This window comes from Typha latifolia, chromosome 14 (genome assembly GCF_019914945.1).
Source record: "Typha latifolia isolate L0001 chromosome 14, TyphaL0001v2, whole genome shotgun sequence".
In the NCBI taxonomy this organism is placed as follows: domain Eukaryota; kingdom Viridiplantae; phylum Streptophyta; class Magnoliopsida; order Poales; family Typhaceae; genus Typha; species Typha latifolia.
This window is the reverse complement of record NC_133099.1, coordinates 8,542,015-8,562,888: the sequence shown is the minus strand read 5'-3', so window position 1 is coordinate 8,562,888 and position 20,874 is coordinate 8,542,015. Positions and strand designations below refer to the sequence as shown.

Genomic DNA, 20,874 nt, shown 5'->3' with positions numbered 1-20,874 from the left:
AATGGTTGTTGCACCCTCATTGCATCCTACCGTGTCATCAACTGTGATCGTCAATAGCCACCAAAATAAGTAGTTAAGGAATTTAAACACATTAAAATGACATAGTGCAAGTGAAGATGGAACAATACCAATGTGCCTCTTATTCCCAAGAAGTTGCATTCGATTAGTATGACTACTTTTAGACATATCTCTTTGTAATTTGGCCTACCATTTACTTGCGAAGCTTCTCTCTAATAGAATGAAGCATATTTTTGCCTAAGTCAATAGCTCCTGAGCAAGCTGCTTTCGTAGCAGGGAAATATATTGGGTATAACTTCTTATTTGTCTAAAAAACTATTCACTCTGTTGAAAGGAACAGGTCTAAGGATCCATACATAATTAATTTGATATGGAAAGATCTATGACCGAGTAAATAGTCAGCTATCTTTACCACTCTTACAAGAATGAATTTTTCATTAAAATGGATCTGTTGGATTCATGAATGTGTTAGTAATATTAATATCACCCTATTTGTTTATTATTGTCATTCTATATGCTAACTTATAGAACAGAGGCAAGGAAAAATAGATGGTTTTTCTATCGGTAGAAATTTTGATATTTGTCATTTAATGTATGCAAGTGATATTCTTATTATCACTAAATCTAATGCTGAAGACAAATGAATTAATACTAACCACTAATTTATCTCTCACAATCCAATGATTGAAATGCTATAATGCTTTACAAAATTAACTGTATGTATTGGTTAGTATGATCTAAATTATTAGTCATCATTTTAGTTTACAAAGGTAAATTAGTTATTTTTATTTCTCTCCTAGATGGCACACTTTTTATTAAAGAATAATAATATATTGGTACATTTACTCTGTTTAGGCACCCTTGAGGGATAAAATATAGGTAAGCACAAGTGGAAATTATATTCTAAAATACTGTCCACAAGAAGGAATACAATATTGGTGCTTTAGAGAGATGCTAGAACACTGTCTATTCCTCTCATCTCTTATCTATGGTCTACATAAAGTATTGATAACTCGACTTTGTTTTTGTCATTCCCTCTCATCACTCGGCCAAATCAAGCAGTCTTTGAGATCAAGCTGCCCAGAGGAATAAATGTTATCTAGAAGGTTAAATCACTACTAAACCACTATCATAGCTTCTACTAGTCCCAACCTCCATTTTGGATTAGAATTGTCACCTTACTATCTAATCTCTGTAACACTTGGCTCAATAAAAATACTTTTGGTACCCAAGGAGAACTGAGGTGATTTAGGTTCCTCCATCACTGTTGTGTCATCTCCATTTTCTATAGCCTTTCAAAATTCTTTCTTGAGGCAATCAGCAGTCTGATAGCAAGTTCTCCATAACTATGAGGATTTTAGTTCCCTATTAGCCCGTCGTGGGGTTAATATTCTCATTTTTCGTCTTTATTAATTTGCTCATTGTACATCTTTATTGTTTAAGAAGTTGGTCGTGTGCTTTCCAAACAAGGCCCTCTTCACTATTTGAAGATTTCTCATTCTGAGGTCACCTTCCAACAAAGTTGTCTGGATCCTCTCCCAACTTATCAAATGCAAGGCCCTTCTGTCCTTCCAATCTTTTTTTTCCAAATAGAGTTCCTTGCAATCTTAACAATGGCATCTAGAACCATATCCGAGATATATGTGGACCTACCTAATAATAAGGAATGGTAGTGAGGATCACCTTGACCATAGTTACCCTCCCTACCAAATAAAAATTACTTCGCTTCCATCCGCTGAGCTTATGTTGCACCCTATCAACTAAGTCTTGGTGGCCAAGGATTAGAAAGTGCTGCCTAGATATTATGATGCCAAGATACACACACACAAAAAATTGGTGGGGCTCAAACTAAGTTACTCGTATAGCTCATTTTTGCAATTCTCATCCAACCAATGGGTGATGAAAAGTTCAGATTTTTCCAAATTAACCCTCTAAGTATGAGCTTGGAATAGAAATCTAGACCACTCATAAACTCAGTAGCATTTATCTTGTTCGCCTTAGCCATAAGGAGCAAATCATCTACGTATAAAGAGGTGGCTCAAATGATCACCCTCAAAATAGAATGGTTGCAGACAACCTGATCTCACATTTTCATTATGGATGTGAGCACTTGCGAGAAAAAGATGGACAAATATGAGGGTAGAGGGTCACCTTAGCACATTCCGCAATATGACTTTATCCAATTAGTTGCTGATCCATTAATGAGAAAAGCAAAACATGGGGATTGTAATGCATCCCAAACTGCACGATCATAAATAAACATTTTCCATATCCATTTTGGCCATCATTAGCAGAGCCTTAATTCTATCGTTCACCATTGAGTACCCTATATATAGAGCCACCAAATTCGCCGCTCTATTTGCCTCTTTGTGAGTGTGGCAAAAACGGACATTACTAAAGGACTTCAAAAAGTCCTGACAATCCTCTATGATGCATCGCAGTCGCCAAGGCACCGCTCTCTGGCCCTGTAATATTCAAATAATTGATTCCACATCAGATTCCACCACTATTTGATCGCCTTTACCCCGAGCCTCTTTTAACCCAAGCACCATGGCCATTTCCCCACTGAAGATCACTGACACATTAGCAAGAGGTTCCGCTGCCACCACAACGAGACACTCGTTTTCATCTCGGATTACCAGCCCAGCTCCCCCCTGGTACACTTGTTCATCGCAGGCCTTATCCGTGCTGAGTTTAATCCTCTCGGGGGGTGGCGCCTCCCAATAGGTAATGTGAGCTGTCCTTCCTCGCTTGCTTTTGTGCCATCCATCCTCTTTGTCTTTATCTTCCAAACCCTAGCCACCTTCCTCCACCGCAGCCACCTATCTTACGGCCATCCACCACCGCCCTTGGTTGTCCGTCACCCTCCGACGACCATCGCAACATCGGTTATTTACCATAACTTTTAATACAAATCTTTGACCGACTTCATTCCAAAGCCATTAGATCCGGACTTCCGAGATTACTATCCCTCAAAATCTCATAATCATCCTACAAACGGATCGCTCCAGATCTAGTTTGTAACATTGATATCACAGCTGATGTTCCTCGAACAATGATTATCACGCGATCCAAGAGAAATGTAGAAGAAGCGACCATGGAGAACTAGGAACTTATCTCCGTTCCTGTGGGAGTTTCTCCAGCGCCCCCTCACCCCCAGCAACTGTCGACGGCGAGTCACTAGCATGGGCATAAGCATTTTTTAAAGAATGTTTGGCCGAGTCGAAGGAGAATGTGAAGGAGATCCAAACTACCATTAAGGACTTAATCCAGGCCTTTATAGAGGCCCTACTAGCCACCCTCCACTGACTTATGCTGCCAGCACCGCCGGCCATGACAAAATCTGACCAACCGTGACTAGAAAACTCCACCCGTGAGGGAGCTAGAGGGAAGACCCAAACCGCAACAACACAACTCCTCCGACGTGACGCTAGAGCAGCCAGCCACGACAATCCTAACGTCATCTTCCCAACCCACATTGGGAGCTAGAGCCAAAAATCCTAGCTTCCCACCGGTAGTGATCCTAGCCCCACCAGTGCCAAACTCCACGTCCAACACATTCCCGAACCACCTACACCCAAGATGTCAGGGACGCTGTTGTAGCCACTCGAGCCTAAGCTCATTAATTGGTTTCCACCGTTGCTCGTCGTCGTTCTGCCGCTGCAAGGACTAGCTAGGGGCCAACTGTCGATGACCCATGATCGAACCGAGTCATCGTCGCCCCCCATGCAACCTGTGGCGGCGCCCCTAGGCCAAATTCTAAATTCAGCCCTAGGGTTAGGGTTAGGTTATTTGCATAAAGGTGATGAAGTGCAGGCCAAACTTTCGCGAACCAATTCGACCTCCTCATACGAACCAGTTGAGAACCCATGAACATGACCCTGGGCACGAGTACGAACCCGAGGATGAATGGTGGAATGATCCTATGGGCCCGCGTCATCAGACTGAGCTGAACCTGCATGCAACCCGAATGCGATATGAACCGAACCTGCGGGCCTATGACCCACGTGACTAGCCTCGAACCCGAGGTCACTAAACTCGCGATGACAGACCATAATTTGGGATCCAAGCTTGGACCGTCAAGCTTGATTTCCCAAAATTCTCTAGAGGAGACCTATTAGACTAGACCTATCTAGCGGAGCAATTTTCACATACCATGGCACGCTAGACCACCAGAAAGTCCAGCTAGTTTCATTTCACTTGGAAGGCATGGCGATTAGGTGGTACTAGTCGGCTGAGCAAACTCGACTATTCGAGTCTTGGCAAGACTTTGCGGATGCGATTTGTGCTCGGTTCAGTCCAACCCAGTACAAGAACTTTCAAGCCATATTGACTAAGCTGACTCAGTCAACAATAGTTCGAGCTTACTTGTAACGCCCCCGCCCGACATAGGCATGTGCACGCCCACGCGCCAACATGGCACGTGCGGCTCATGCGATAGGGCGGGCAGAGCCTGTCATACACAGATACACTCCTATGCATATATAATCATGACATCATCAAATAATACCTACTAACATATCCATGCTCACATAATCTGACACCAAATAAATCATGCTATCAACCAAATAAACATGTTAACATATGAATATCGAAGTCCACAATAATATATACTAGACCACTATATAATTTAGCAGGACCCACATAGGCCACGACAAACCATCAAGATGCAACTAAACAACTGATACACGAGTATACCATAATTTGACATGTATTATACAAATCATCATCTTATACAATAAAGTATAAATATAACAAACAACGATACAACTCAATTTCTATATAAACTATCATCTATACTATCTCGCATTATAGCTCACCTCATCAATCTAAAATATATTCTCGGGATATCTCAAATAGCTATCACATACCACATATCTAAGGGGGTTAGAAAAGAAATAAAGAAAGTCATGAGTAAAAGGCTCAGTGAATAGACTTTACCTCGAATCAGTGATGCCAAATAGAGAGTAAATCATGTACTGAATAATATGAAGCAGAAAGAGCATCATGTTATGAATGAGTATATGAATGTATCATCAATAATATATAAATGAAAAGTAGATAACATGTTATAACTGATAAAAGTATGTAATCCTCAACAATGAATAAACAGATCACCATGTCATACTATCATCATAACTCTCTCTCAAATATGACACATGATGCATGTCAATCATGACCATGCTATTGTATCAAATGTAATCATATATGATGTATATTGACCACTTAATAATTAGATAATTAGATGATAATAAAACTATATGCATTTCTCAGCATCTCACTCATTAATGTCAGCTCTATATGTCATCATCATACTAGACTACTCTGCATAGTTAATATCCGGTACCCACTTTTAACATCATATCTGAAGGCTTAGAGCATACTTTGTCACCCACAAGGAGTATCTCAAATATAACCATATCCTGCTACACGCTAGGGTATCAATATCCATACAAACCGGGCACCCTTCTAGCTGATAGAAACCTCGTGAGGATAACTCACCACATATGCCATGGCGAATGACATATTTTCGAATGCCTGCTGTGCACATAGATTGATGACCTCGAACGTAAGGCTAATAGGATCGCGACTATGTTGACATCTAGACATGCCCTAACCCTCGTGCCCACTCTAATATCCTCACGCTTTCTATCAACTATCATATCAATCATATTTTATGCTTTCCTTCTAAATGACAAATCATATGTATATATCAAGTACGATAACAAGTCAATGCATAAAACGAATTTAGGTGGAACAGAAATCAAGAGAAAAATGATGCAATGTAGTATTCAACCATGTAGTCAATACATGCATACCTATGCTAATATATTATATGCATACTCATGCTATAGATTAACTGAACATAAAATTATAACAGTATAATCATCTCTCATCATCTCTATCTATCATTATCATACTTATATCCAAGAGCAATCTAATTATATGCATGATAAAAATATGTTAAACTATAATCATCTCTAGATAAAGTCATATAATCATGTTGGAGGCCAAAATAAGCATGTACATAATATATAATATAACCTAATTTGAGAAAGGCGTATAGGGGATAATACTACTCACATCTTATCAAAAGACCCAACATATATATCCCTCACGTCCATCAAGCAACCGCCACTCATTGCTAGTGAGATCTCCAAGGTCTCAAATAAGGGGGTTTAGAGTCTAAAAATATTTAAGTAACATAAATTAGTTGTATATCCGATTATAATCCGTTTGAGTAAAATATGATATTTTATAAGGTTTACAATTGATTAGATTCATAGGATAAATTTAATTGTGATAATATTAATATGCTATTACCATAATTTATATTTATTTAATAAAAATCCTAGTTTGCTAATTATAGAATACGAAATAAGTATATAGTAATTTATCTCCTTTTTGTAAATAACCAAAGACGACTATATATATAATTTAATAAAGATATAATTAAAAATAATAATATTATTATTACTTATTTTGTAATACCTACTCTTATTTAATTAATCATAAATTATCCGTAAAATAGTCATTATCCTATTATACAAAAATAATATGCAAGTTTAGTATTTCATTTTATACAAACTATTATACAATAATAATATACTAAAAATAGTTATATAAAATATAAATATAAATGTAAGATTATTATCAATAAGACTACATATATTAATCTAATAAATAACAACTAAATTATAAATAAATTTATAGGCAATATTTATAATTATAATTAATAAATTATTATACTAAAAATACTTAGTAAAATTATATTAGTGAGTGTAAATTATCAAAATAGTTAATTATCTAAATAGACTAATTTACCTAACATTAGAAAATAATTATATAATTAACATTAAAAAAATAATAATCCTCTTTGCTATAGTGCTTGACCGAGCCCAGCACTGTTGCAACAAGAGGAGTAGGAGGAACCGAGAATGGAGAAAAAGAAGAAAGGAAGAAGAAAAGTAAGAAAGAAAGAAAGAAAAGAAGGAAGAAGAAGAAGAAGAGAAGAGAAAAAGGAGCGGAGGGAAGTGCGGACCCAGGCCGACCAGCCAGTGGCTCAGCTTCGACGAGCCCGAGCTCAGGTGTGAGCAAGAGAGGGAGAGAGAGAGAGAGAGAGAGAGAGAGAGAGAGAGAGAGAGAGAGAGAGACGGCCTAAGCCCATGACCCACTAGAGACGGCATCTGCCACGACTCAGCCTACACCAATGACTCAGCCTAACCGACAAATTATCTCGCACTGCTTTGTACCCAATGACTTAGAAGAGTGCCGAAGAAAAGGCTTGTGTTTTTACTATGATGACCGATTTACCCTCAATCATAAATGCAAGCGCCAGCCAGCCCACGTCATTATATCCCAATCAAGTATCTTTATCTTAAGACTTAAATGTAAACCTGTAAGTCTCTACAATCATTAAGATCAAACTCATCATTCTAAAAGGCTCACTCAATAACCTCTAATAATAATCGAACATGTAAGCCAACGATTAAACAAATGCTGATATAATCACTTTCCTATACATTATTATCCGTTCATCATTTTGCAGTATAATAAACATCCATCGATACACTGTATATAAAATATCATAGTCCTCTATATTCCTTTCATTACCGTCCTATTAAGCAATTAGTTCAACTTCCAAATCATCTATCAGTCATAATAAATAATCATATCTATAAGCTCTATGAATAACTCTATTAAGTTATCTCTCCAATTAATATCATCGAAATAACTAACATGTCAAAACACATAATATCTCAATTTAACATCTATACCAACATATCTCATTTCTAATTAAATCACTTAAACCTCATATTTCTTCAATAGTCTCAACTTGATATTCTATCACATCCTCTATAATTCTATATAAAGTCCCCCACCTATACTGAACAATTTAATCTTATAGCATCATTAAAAAAAATTATTCTATAACAACATTAATATCACCTAATAATCATGAAAAATAAGTCTGTATATTTGTAGTCAGACTTCATCACCCAAAACACACGATCGTTATGCTATAATATTATTATCTTCTAAATCAAAGCCCAAAACTAAACTAATAATCGACATATATTTTTGCTGTCATACAACATATGTCATGGGAATATCAACTTAACAACTATCATCACCCTATATTATTCAATTCATTATCATTCTTTTCATCTACTCAAATTCACACAATTAGGAACTTCTAAACTATACCTACTATCATGTCGTCCAAAACTATATACCCTACGTCTCAACTACTAACATCACTCACAATCCAATAACTGTATCCATGTCACATTTCCTATACCCATTACCCTATTTAGTAGTCAACTCAAAGATTTAAACGAGACGTTAATCCTCTAACAATATTGCTAGACACACATATCCCCACTAAATCACCCATCTTATCGATACAATCAAAATTTCATACCTACTAACACAAATATCTTGCAAACATAATTTATCATACTAGTCATCTGAAATTTTTATTTTCATATACAATCTACAATCATCTATATCACATCACCTAAAATTTTTTTCTTTTCTTTTTTTTCACTATACAAAATCATCGTGTCTTACTTGTCCATCCACAATTCAGAATTATAACCCTCATAAAAATTAGAATAGTCTCTCTGTATATATATATCTTTTTGCATTAATCTCCTAATCTCAAATGTATCCATAATAGATCAAAAATCCAAAAATATGCTATATCTGCTCAAAATAACCTCAAATCTACTGATAATAATCCTTCTGCACAAAATACATATCTCCACATGTTTACAAATTTCTACACTTTATCACAGCATATGAACATGTCGACATCTCCAATATTATGCTTCACTAACTATAACATCTAGACCTCAATAACATCAATGCATGATTTAGTACTATCTCTTCCTATTCATTAGTCGCTCAAATAAATTCTCAATATACCAATATCACAAATTATTTCTATCAATATCGTCAAGTATCAAAACTTAATAATTTCAACATCACAACCTAGATTTCTATCTCAACCAATTAATATCAAACTTATCGAGATCGACTACTAGCATAGCCCTAAACCAAATCGACAACTACTATACTTGATGGTTTGCTAAATCATCCTTAAACCTAAGCTCTGATATCACATGAATTGTAACGCCCCTGCCCGGCACGGGCACGTGCACGCCCACACAGCACGAGCAGCGCACACGACAGGTCGGGCGCGGCCCGTCACGCACAGATACTCTCCTATACACATACAATTATGACATCATCAAATACTACCTGCTAACATATCCATGCTCACATAATCCAACACCAAATAAAACATACTATTAACCAAATGAATATGTTAACATGTGAATATCCAAGTCCACAATAATATATACTAGACCACTAATTAATCTGGTAGGACCCACACAGGTCACAACAAACCATCAAGGTACAACTAAACAACTGATACAAGAGTACACTATAGTCTGACCTGTATTATACCAATTATCGTCTATACAATGAAGTATAAATATAAAATAATGGTACAACTCAATATCTGATTAAACTATCTTCTATACCATCTCGCGTCTATAGCTCACCTCATCTTTCTAAAATATCTCTTCAGAATATCTCGAGTAGGTATCACGTACCATATTATCTATGGGGGTTAGAAAAGAAATAAGGAAAGTCATGAACAGAAGGCTCAGTGAATAGACTTTACCCCGAATCAGTGATGCTAAACAGAGAGTAAATCATGTACTGTATAATATAAATCAGAAAGCAACATGATGCCATGTATGAATATGTATATATGTATCCTCAATGACATATATATGAATGAAATCAATTCTCATGAATGAGCATATTATATCCTCAACCAAAAATATATCACATAATAAAATTACCATATAACATCACCGAATATAACAACATATCATGTATAATAATTTTGATCCAATGATACTAGTCACATCAATAATGATACATGATGCATGTCAACCACTAGATAATCGTATATGTTAGAGCTAGATATAATCCACATATCTCTCACTATTACAATCATCTGTCTCAACTCTGAATATCATCCATCATGCTGTACTACAATACCCGGCCCCAAACTTGATACACATCATGTCACAAGCTCAAAGCATACCCTATCATACGCTAAGAGTACCTTTGTAGATAAATCATACCCTGTCATACGCTAAGGATATCTCTGTAGATAAAACATACCCTGTCATATGCTAAGGGTATCTCAAAAGAAAGTAATCATACCCTGCCATACACTAAGGGTATATCAATGATAATTATATCTTGTCATACACGAAAGGTACAACCATCAGCCATCATCATACTCTGCCATACGCTAAGAGTATGTCTAGTACCAGTCCGGACCAGATACCATTCCAACCATCACATCATATCATATCACATACACATATATTTTTATAATTTTTTATACATGATAAATCATATGCATATATCCAGTACTATAATAGATCATGCAACTCGAACATTTAGGTAGTAAAGGAGCCAAGAGAAAAATGATGCAATGCCGACATTTAGGCCGAGCCCAGCACTGTTGCAGAAAAATAAGAAGAAAAGAAGCAACCGAGGAAGAAGAAGAAGAAAAGAAGAGGGAAGAAGAAGGAAGAAGAAGAAGAAGAAGAGAAGAAAGAGAGGAGGGGAGGAAGAGAGGAGGGGAGGGAAGTGCGAACTCGGGCCGACGGGGAGAGCACCGGCCGCTGCTGACCAGCCGGCGGCTCGGCTCCGACGAGCCCGAGCTCAAGTGTGAGAGAGAGAGAGAGAGAAAGAGAGAGAGAGGGAAAGGGGCTTACCGTCGCTCGCGGAGGTGGTTTCCAAGGACGACGGCGGCGGCGGTAATAGTGGGAGAGAGAGAGTTTGAGAGAGAGTGAGAGAACTATAAAGGGGAAGAGAGAGGCGGTGGGGACGTCGGCACTGCGGTTGCGGCGTTGGCGGGCCCACCGGAGCTAGCTAGCCCAGCTTGGTTAGCCGGGCCAGCAGTTGGGGGTGCGTGGTACCCTTAGCCCGCTCCAGCAATCATGGCACGAGGCCGGCCACATTGTGGCCAGCCATGTCATGCCATGCAAATTTTTTTTTTGGATTGGGTTGTTACAATAAACCCAAATCCACTAATTGGCACAACAAGTTGTACAAGTACAAGGACGTGAGAGACTAGTTACCTTAGAGATAAGGTGTCAGAAGCGTGGTAGATTGTTATGATCCGACCACATGGGTTAAATTAAGTCAAGTTAGTTATTTAGCTTTATCTTAATATTTAGAATTTCAAATAAATTAGATAATTTGCATGTGGATCCAATCCGCTAGGAATTTTTACTCCTATAAATAGAAGTGGACATGTGTTGATAAGAGGCATTGAATGAATTTGAGTTTAGCCAAATTATTTTCGTCCATATCTTTTACTATAGTCATTAGATTATCTTTATCTTCTAGGAGTATATCATAGCCGTAAAAGCATTCCAATCTTCCAAACCCTAGCCACCTTCATCCACCACCTCCCTTGGCCGTCCGCCAGCCTCCGACGATCGCCACAACGTTGATTATTTACCATTCTACCCTATCTGACATTGCTCTACTATTTTAACTATAACTTTACATCCAGATCTCTAAGTGACTTCATTCCAAGCCATTAGATTCAGGACTTTGTTGTGATCACACCTCTGGCTATGGAGCTCTGATACCAGCTTGGTACGATCTCGCCTTTAGGGCTATGGATCGATCTCTTCCGATTCTCAGATCTGGACTAGATCTGGCACGGAATTTTGAAATAAGATCCCGAAATATTCCGCCGTCTGATCGACGTGAAATTTGGATATGATCTTTCCAACAAATCAAGTTTTAGGCGAATCAGAGTTGGGGATCTCGAGATATCATCCGTTTAGTGGACGATGTCAGGATGGTCTGTTTTGGATCCGTGGATGGAGGCACGTGATCCTAGATAATGGTGGATGGTGGAGGACCAGCGTTAATGGGGTGGCACCGGTGAAAAGTGATGGTGGAAGGGTTGTGGTTGATGGAAGGATTAGGGCAAGTGTGGGATAGATTGGACGAAGGGGGAGAAGAGGGCCACCCCTAAGGGACTAGGGTGATTAGCCGGACAAGGGAGGTTAGAAGCGGCGTCGCCGGGGATTGAGAGAACGGGAGCGAAGAAGATGAAGGAGGCAAGGCAAAACTCAATCTCAATAATCAATAATCAATTTGGTTGCCTACCATATCCTTTTATAGGCTAACCAACAACTCAAATTAACCCTAAAAATACAATTTTCGTCGACCGCGTTCGAACTCGCCCGACCGCGTTCGAACGCACCGAGTTCGCTCTTCTGGATTTGCGAACGCGATGCAGGTGTTCGAACGCACGATCGAACACGCCTGTCGGTATTTGCGAACACGATGCAGGCGTTCACAGTGCGTTCGAACGCACAGTACATTCTCTTCACCACGTTCACAACCCCGTTCACAAACCGCGTTCGAACTCACTCCACCCGCGTTCGAACGCGACTTACAAAAAACTTATTTTAATGGAAATTAAACACTAAAACATGAAATAAAAACACTCCTAAAGTGAATCCATGCTCGAGATGACGTCGGTGAAGTTCGAATCGTATCAGACTTTTGAGATTACTATCCCTCAAAATCTCAGGATCATCTTACAGATGGATCGCTCCAGATCTAGTTCATAATATTAGTATCAGAGCCAATGTTCCTAGCACAATAGTTATCACGTGATCCAACACGAACGAGGAATGAGCGACCATGGAGAACCAGGAACTCACCTCTATTCTTGTGGGAGTTTCTCTAGCGCCCCCTCCAACCCCAACAACTGTCGACAACGAGCTGCCAGCGTGGGCAAAAGTATTTTTTGAAGAATTTTTGGCCAAGTCGAAGGAGAACGCAAAGGAGTGGAGGAGGGGAGACCCAAACTACGGCAACCATGACTCCTCCGGCCATGGTGGAGGCCCCCACCCTCCCCTCCCCCCCCCCCGTCCGCTGTAGACCCAAAACATCGCCAATGCAATATTGAAGTAGCCGACCACGATAGTCTCGACGTCATCTTCCCACCCACCAGCGGTGGGAGCTAGGGCCAAAAATCCTAGCTTTTCACCAGCGACGGTCCTGGCCCCCATTAGAACTCCACGTCCAACACATTCCATAGACCACCCACACCCGAGACGTGGTCTTCATTCACCCTGACAACTGTTGGAAGACCGCCGACGGTAGTAGTTTCCATTGCAGCAAACCCTTGGCTACTAGTCGTGGGTCTGGCGCTCCCACAACCATCAGCGGCCATGGTTGGCTTCCTCGGGCTGATTGTCGGCCAGTGGTGGTCGTCGCAATCGCCGATGACCGTCGGGTGGCCAAACTTGATAGCCACAACTACGGGAGACTGCCCCTACGTCGGGGTGGCTCCACCCGACAGCCACAAGCTCCTTTCACAGCCGTCGAGGGATGACGACATGCCAAGGTCATCGTTGTAGCCACTCAAGCCCGAGCTCAATAATTGGTTTCAACCGTCGCTCGCCGTCGTTCCGCCATTGCTAGGACCAACCATGGGGCAACTGCCGGCGACCCATGACCAAACCCAGCCGTCACCCCCCATGCACCCTGCAGCAGCGCCTCTAGGCCAAATTCCAAATTCAACCCTAGGGTTAGGGTTAGATTATTTGCATGAAGGTGATGAAGTGCACGATTTCTGAGGTAGGCCAAACTTTGGTGAACCGATTTGACCACCTCGTGCGAACCAGTTTGGAACCTATGAGTATGTCCTCAAGCACGAGTACGAGCCTGATGATGAATGGTGGAATGACTCGGTAGTCCTGCGTCATCAAACTGAGCTAAACTTGCGTGTAGCCCGGGTGCGACATAAGCCAAACCCGTGGGCCTATGACCTACATGACCAGCCTCAACCCCAAGGTCCTTGGCCCATGATGACATACCACAATTTGGGATCCAAGCTTGGACTATCAAGTTTGATTTTCCAAAATTCTCTAAAGAAGACCCGCTAGACAGGACCTATCAAGAGGAGCAGTTTTTCACGTACCATGGCACGCCAGACCACCAGAAGGTCCAACTAGTAGCTTTATTTCACTTGGAGGGTGTGGCAATTAAGTGGTACTAGTCGGCTGAGCGGACTCGACCATTCGAGTTTTGGCAAGACTTTGCAAATGCGATTTGTGCTCGGTTCGGTCCGACCTAATATAAGGACTTTCAGGTCATGTTGACTAAGCCACCTTCCTCCACCAACAGCCACCCTATATTACGACCATCCACCATCGCCCTTGGCCATTCGCCACCCTCTGACGACCGCCACAATGTTGGTTATTTACCATTCTAATCTCTTATTGACTTTACTCCAAAGTCATTAGATCTGAAACTTCCGAGATTACTATCCCTCAAAATCTCAGGATTATCTTACAAACGGATAGCTCAAGATCTGGTTGGTAACATATCATATCTTTAAGAGTTTTATCTTCTTATGAGTATTAGATTCTTATCTTGTATAATTTTTATTGGATTCTTATCTTATCATATTTTTAAGAGTTTATCCTCTTATTAGAATTTTATAGGGATAATATGCAACAAATGATGATGACTAAATTAGAAAATAATAAAAAAATATTAGAGCTACGATTTATGCAATTGAATATTGATCGTAATCACGAGGATAGAAAATTTTTCACTTAAATAAGATTGAAGATCCGGATGAACGTGCTTTCTTTAAAAAAAAGACATGAAATCAGTAGAATAAGCAATATTTATTTTCAAATCAGAGGTTCGTCAGAAGATCAAGGAAGAGAAGGTTACGGAACCGATAGCTATGGTACCAGACTATTAAATATTTATTGTTCTATTATTAAATATTAATTTTGCTTATTTGGATGTTTATTTTATATAATTAATTTTAATATATTTAATTAAAAAATTAGTAATTTAAAATTACTTATGAAACTATTGAATATTAGTTTTATTTTAAAAGATCTCAACGATTTTATGAAAAAATAATAACTAAGAGAACCTATTAAATAATTTAAAATAGATAATATATATATATATATATATATATATATATTACTTTTTTAATAAATATAGAGCCCGGTGTGAAGATGCTCTTAGAACCCAAGGAAAACCCCGCAGTTCATGGCTTACCTCCGCCGCACTCGCGATCCCCTCTCCCGCCTCCTCCACTCCCCTTCCTCTTCCTCCTCCTTCTTCGATCGCATCACGAACCCCATCCTCTTCTCCAGCCATGGCCTCCGCTACAGGAAGCTGGAGGTCATCCTCACCACGGTAAGAAGCCCCGCCCCCGAAGAAACCCTTCAACTCCTCCTCCTCCATTGCCTCCCTCTGATCGCTTCTTTGTTTCGGTATGTTGGTGGTTCGAAGACGATCGATAAGCTGGGGAAGGCCGGGGAGACGGTGAAGGTCGCGCCTGGGCATTTCCGCAACCACCTAATGCCCAAGCTGCTCGCAGTTCCCAACATCGACAAGTACGCCTTCCTCATCCGCGAGCAGCGCAAGGTTTGGCTCCAAAAACTCCACGAGATGTTCTTGCAAGAAATGAAATGCCTTTTCTTGACTGTTTGGAAGAACTGAGTCGATAGATTTATTAGGTTCTATTTGCAAATCCTTATTATTTTTAAGAAGATGTTCGTTTTCCAACTCTAAAAGTATTTTACTTTTCTTGAACAGCTTTATCAAAGGGAGGAGGAAGAAGAGAAAACAGTGGAAGAAGTTCCAAAGGATCAGGTAGAGATTAAGTAGTTTGAAGCACATCTAAGGGCTTCTTCTTTTTCTAGTAGCATCTATGCGTGGATTTAGTTTTTTATTTAACAAGCTTGTAAATCATGTGCTTAATTCGCTTCAAAGATGCCAATGTACCATTCTGATGTTCTACTGCTGCTGGCATTTGTCTTCATCAGTAAATTTATGGTAGTTTTTTCAGATATTCCTTTTCTTAGTCTATTGTGATATTAGATTATTAAGCATCATACATGGAGGTGAAAGAATGACACTTGAAACCTCCCTTCTTCCAGAATAGACTGCATTTACTCTCTTTTTTTAAGGTAGTACTGGTCTTCCTGGACAATCATCTCTCATTTTAACTAATGGTTTATTGGCTCAAAAGTAAATCAATCTATGCTCTAAATTTTGATCACTAAAGTAAAAATTCTCCTGGTATTAATTCTTATCTTCTATATTTCAGAGTTTAATTTATGGTATTTCATTTGCAAACTAGTTGAATCATTTGTTTGTTATATCTTAATGTAAATTATGGTATTCAAATTTCAAATTGTTCAGTGGCTTCTTTGGGCTTTATGATTTCCTGGATTGCAAAAGTTAGTATTATGTAAAATTAGGGACATAGATTGCCATCCCGATCACTCATTGATACGACATGGCACATCAAGGTATGGGCATCGCTCCCCTCCTTTGCATCAATGTAGAAGAGACACACCTTCCTTCGGTGTTGCCTTCACCTCCACTTCCTTCTCTGTCTCCCTTGTCTCAAATCAAATCCCTAAAAGGAAAAGAAAATCTCATTTCGTACTTAGTTACAGTATGTCTTAACTTACTTTTCATGATCCACTTTGAAGAAAGTAGATCGTAATTTATTTCTCATGTGGATCATGAGATGACCTTATTGATTTGACTATGTACTGTCTTCTGCTGCATACCAACACAGAAAGTTAGTAATCCACTATAGTATAAGAATTTTTGTCATAGATCAGGTGTGAGATTGAATCTATTAAAGAATGAAGAAAGTTATTGAGATTTAAGATGACTAGAAAGTATTAGAGATTAGAAGTCTAAGGATGGAACCAATTGCATGATGGAGGATATAGCCTCCGATTACAAGGAAGCTTTATTACGAAGAGTCTTTCAAGATAATACATTTCATTGTGATACATTTTCTTTCATCCTCTTTAAATTCTTATATTGTACTTCTATCTTTTCTTAATTTACTATGACATACAAAGTTGAACTATTTTCACTCTTGATTATTGCGAGGTTAGCTAAAACTCTCACTGCTTCCTTAGCTGTACAAAATATACTGCTACTTGATTTTTCCTCTGTCTTACATACGCACATGCATGCTTACACACACATTACACACACACACAATTTGACTACCAATGTTACATTAGAATTTTGACCAAAATATTTAATACCATTTTGAATGCAACTTGTGGTCGAAAAGGTATTAAAAGTCAAAACCTTTGGTAAATTTTAACACTAAGTTTCAGGTAAACACCCCTCTTTCTTTCCTTTTTTCCAACTGTCAACAATTGTATGCTCAGCATGTTGGAAATTTCTTGTCCCAAATTGTTGCCATACATATCTTGATGCATATTTAGAGGACTCACAAGCTTTGTATCGGTCTTTTGTAGATTTATACGCTTTTAAATTTTCTCTATTGATTTGTTGAACAGCAAAAAGAAGATAAAATGAAAGAATATCAAGCAGCAGCAAAGCGTCTTGATAATGCTCGCCTAGTGAGTATCTTTTGTTAGTTTTTTAGTTTGTAACTACAATGCATCTCAGTTTGGAGTTTATTTCATGTGATTATGATTTCTGTTACATATCTATTATCCTGGTCCACTATTTTCTCTGTGGTTGTAGTGACCTAAATGCTTATTGCATGCTAAGTATTTTCGACTGTTCAACCTTAACGTATCTTGCAACCTTTATCAGAATGAGGTCAGATTTGTAAATCAAAATTTGGTCTCTTTAGTATTAAAGAATGCTGCTGCAAATGTCGAGCATATTAGCATACTTTGAAACTCATTCTACCATGTTGACTTTGAAGAGACCCTATTCAAACTGGAAGTATGTGAGTTACACCATTTGTAGGGAAAAATAAAGAATTTTCTGGTCAAATTTGTCCCAACTCCAGAGATAAGAATAACTGAAGACCTTTATTTTACTTATACTATGTTGCTTTTATCATATTATACGTGGTGACACCTAATAATTTGCATTTGGTTAGCTTTAAGTCCTTTTTTTCTCCTCATAGATCTATGCTTCTACGGCTAGATTATGTGGTTGGCTTCTTTCAAAGTTATAGGACAAAAGTGATAACAGAGTTTCGTTGTAAGCAGTGGCATTAAAGTTTCCCAAATGATCTGATTCCATGCAGGCACCTAGGATTCCGATCCTATTGATTTTCTAAAGTATACATATTTTGAGTTTAGTATTTTGGTTTGTACGTGCATAATAGAAGTGCACGATGTTTTATCTAATATGATTTCTTCTCTTAATCATTTTTAACAAATATGTTGTTTCTTTGGGTAGTATTCTTTCCCTAGCTGATTAATTTTTCCTGTTATGTAATTGTCTAGTTTGGAGTAGATATCAGTAAAATTTTCTGATAATTCTGATTAACATGAACTTGATTCTAGGTTTTGAGGAGGTTCATCAAGGTTGATAACGAATTGCGTTCACCAGTGACAAAGGAGGAACTTGTGGCTGAGGTACGTTTTTTTCATTTTCCAAAATCTTTCTAATGGGTTGCAGGATAAAGAGAGGAAAAGAGATCTCATTAGATACTTCATTCATTGTTTGTTTTAACAAATATCAAATTCAGTATATATTTTAAGCTAAACCTTGCCAGGCTAACCTGAAATAGGTTTATCCATGAATAGTGACTTGTCTAGAGAAAATATAGGGTACTTGATTTAAGTAAAAACAATCCTAATTGCTGAAGGTGCTTCTGCACAGTTCTGAATGGGCATTGTGCCTGACTTTTACCTTTTCCTGAATAATCATTGGTTTCAATTGGACTACTTTTGGCTGTTGAAAATATTGTATCTTGTGTCACTTCAGCGAATCTAGAGCTGCATTCAATGTCTGCAAAAGTGTAAAACAGTAAAAATGTTAAATCTTTTGAAAAAGGTTTAACATAAAGTTTTAGTCAAACCTATATATACTTTTAAGCCATTGGGTGCACATTGAGGTTCACAAAAGTTCATCCCAAGGTGTAATCAACGGTTCCAAGTGTGCAAAGACTTTCTTCCTGAGAGAGAGAGGAGAGGAAGGAAGGAAACTTTATGTTAATATGTGGCAAACATAATTTCTTACTCAATTCCAGTCTTGTGATTTTATATCCATTGTATGTTAGGCAACATTGATTAGTACATTGTCAAGATAGCCTGTTTTCTTAATTATAACGCGCATTACAATAAAATCTTATTCTCGTAACTGTAGCATGTGATGCAACCCTAGAAAAGCATTGCATCCTTGGTACTTGTACCAGATGTTGCTAACTGAATTCAGTTGTTTTGAGATTCAATCTCAATACTTATTATATAGTCACCATCTCTGAGCAAATATTGATAGTTAGAGCAGATCCAAGTAGTAACTCATGGTTTTTAATGCACAATTGATGATTTGTTGCTACTATTCTACTCTGCTCTTCTTGAGTTTATTTGTTTCTTCCAGGTGGAAAGGCAACTTTGTGTTAATATCCACCCAGATAACTTGCACCTACCGTCACCACTTTCATCAGTGGGAGAATATGAGGTGCCCCTCCGTTTGCCGAAGGAGATACCCCGTCCAGAGGGAAGGCTTCAGTGGACTTTGAATGTTAAGATTAGGAGGAAGTGAGTGTCTTTAAGAGAGATGGTGTATGTTAATCTCCAGGACAATGATTTATCCTCCTATCACTTCTCATTGCCAATCTTCTAAAGTATTACAAGCAGGTACATTGATTCCAGAGTACTGCAGTGATGTACTGATATCACTCCTTTATGGTATTCACAGTGAGATTTTAAAGGAATGGATTACAAACATGTTCAATAATTTGCAGAGAAGCACAGTGAAGGAGACTCATTGGCAAACTACAAGCCTCATTTTTGAAAGCAGCAACAGACCTCTTTCATTTGATGTTGTTGTGATTAAGGTAGAGGCTGAGATTTTATGAAATCAATCCAGCCACATTTTAGACTCAAATTGATTTTATTGCACTTAGTTCTGGGTTTATGAACCCTAAATTTATTTATTTAAAGCCAAATTGCATCTTTCGGAGAAGATAAAAGATATAATAGCAATCCAAGTTACCAGAAAAAAAAAACATTGGATAGAGATAAACTGGGTCAAATTACAACGACTTTTATTTGTGCTTCTTTATACATCACAAACCAACATGGCAACAATTAAGAGAAGAGGAGATCAAGCCAAGAAGAAAGGAATCCATTCCATGGAAACCAAAGAAAGCAACAGTAGTCAACTTCCCATCCTAATTCGATATGCTTGCGGACTGCTCTTCTTCGTTCTTCTTTGGCATCTCCGAGTTAGCAAACCTCATCCGATGGCAGTGGTGGTGACGGTGACGTAACGCAAAGGAAGCAAAGCCGGCACCTAGTAAGAAAGAGAAGCCGTATTTGAGGAAAGCCATTGAAGCTGAGCTGCTTGTTTCTCTTATTAGCTACTTCTCTGTGGAGTTCCGAGATCTAAAACTTTGGCATTTAAATGAGGAGGGTTTGCTCTTCTTGACCCCTTTCCCAAGCTAAACGAACGAGAAGGATAAAATAAATAAAAGCTAAATATTGAATACTCCTACCCCAAGAAACCTATGTTATTATGTATTGGTTTGCTAGTTGCCTAGTTTGATGTTGATTTTATTTCTCTAAACTTGGGGCAGAAGTTTCTTTAAACTTTATTTTAATTTCCAGCCCAAGGTAAGACTGTGTGCCTTAATATAAAAGAATATAATCGCTTGCTGCACTCTTCCTCTGTATCTCTTCACACTCTTCCTCTATGCGGTCGTCCGAAACCAGCTTAATTGATCCTTTCGGTTGTATTTGTAGAACTCACTCTCATATATTTCTCTATTTTATATTA

At 38.5% G+C, this 20,874-nt stretch overlaps 1 protein-coding gene across 1 annotated transcript; it reads left to right on the top strand.

The window, feature by feature from the left end:
- Positions 1 to 15,104: 15,104 nt before the first annotated feature.
- On the top strand, positions 15,105 to 19,833 carry LOC140801475 (uncharacterized). Its single transcript, XM_073156630.1, has 6 exons — positions 15,105 to 15,321; positions 15,418 to 15,552; positions 15,724 to 15,780; positions 17,466 to 17,528; positions 18,435 to 18,506; positions 19,474 to 19,833. The coding sequence occupies exons 1-6, from the start codon at positions 15,172 to 15,174 to the stop codon at positions 19,636 to 19,638; spliced, it is 642 nt and encodes a 213-aa protein (XP_073012731.1). The 5' UTR covers positions 15,105 to 15,171; the 3' UTR covers positions 19,639 to 19,833.
- Positions 19,834 to 20,874: the final 1,041 nt, after the last annotated feature.

Bases quoted from the DNA above. Each gene is read 5' to 3' on its own strand.
- LOC140801475 (XM_073156630.1), top strand. From the start codon at position 15,172: ATGGCTTACCTCCGCCGCACTCGCGATCCCCTCTCCCGCCTCCTCCAC. The intron at 15,781-17,465 runs GTAGAGATTAAG...TTTGTTGAACAG, and splicing joins AAGAAGTTCCAAAGGATCAG to CAAAAAGAAGATAAAATGAA. The intron at 17,529-18,434 runs GTGAGTATCTTT...ACTTGATTCTAG, and splicing joins GTCTTGATAATGCTCGCCTA to GTTTTGAGGAGGTTCATCAA.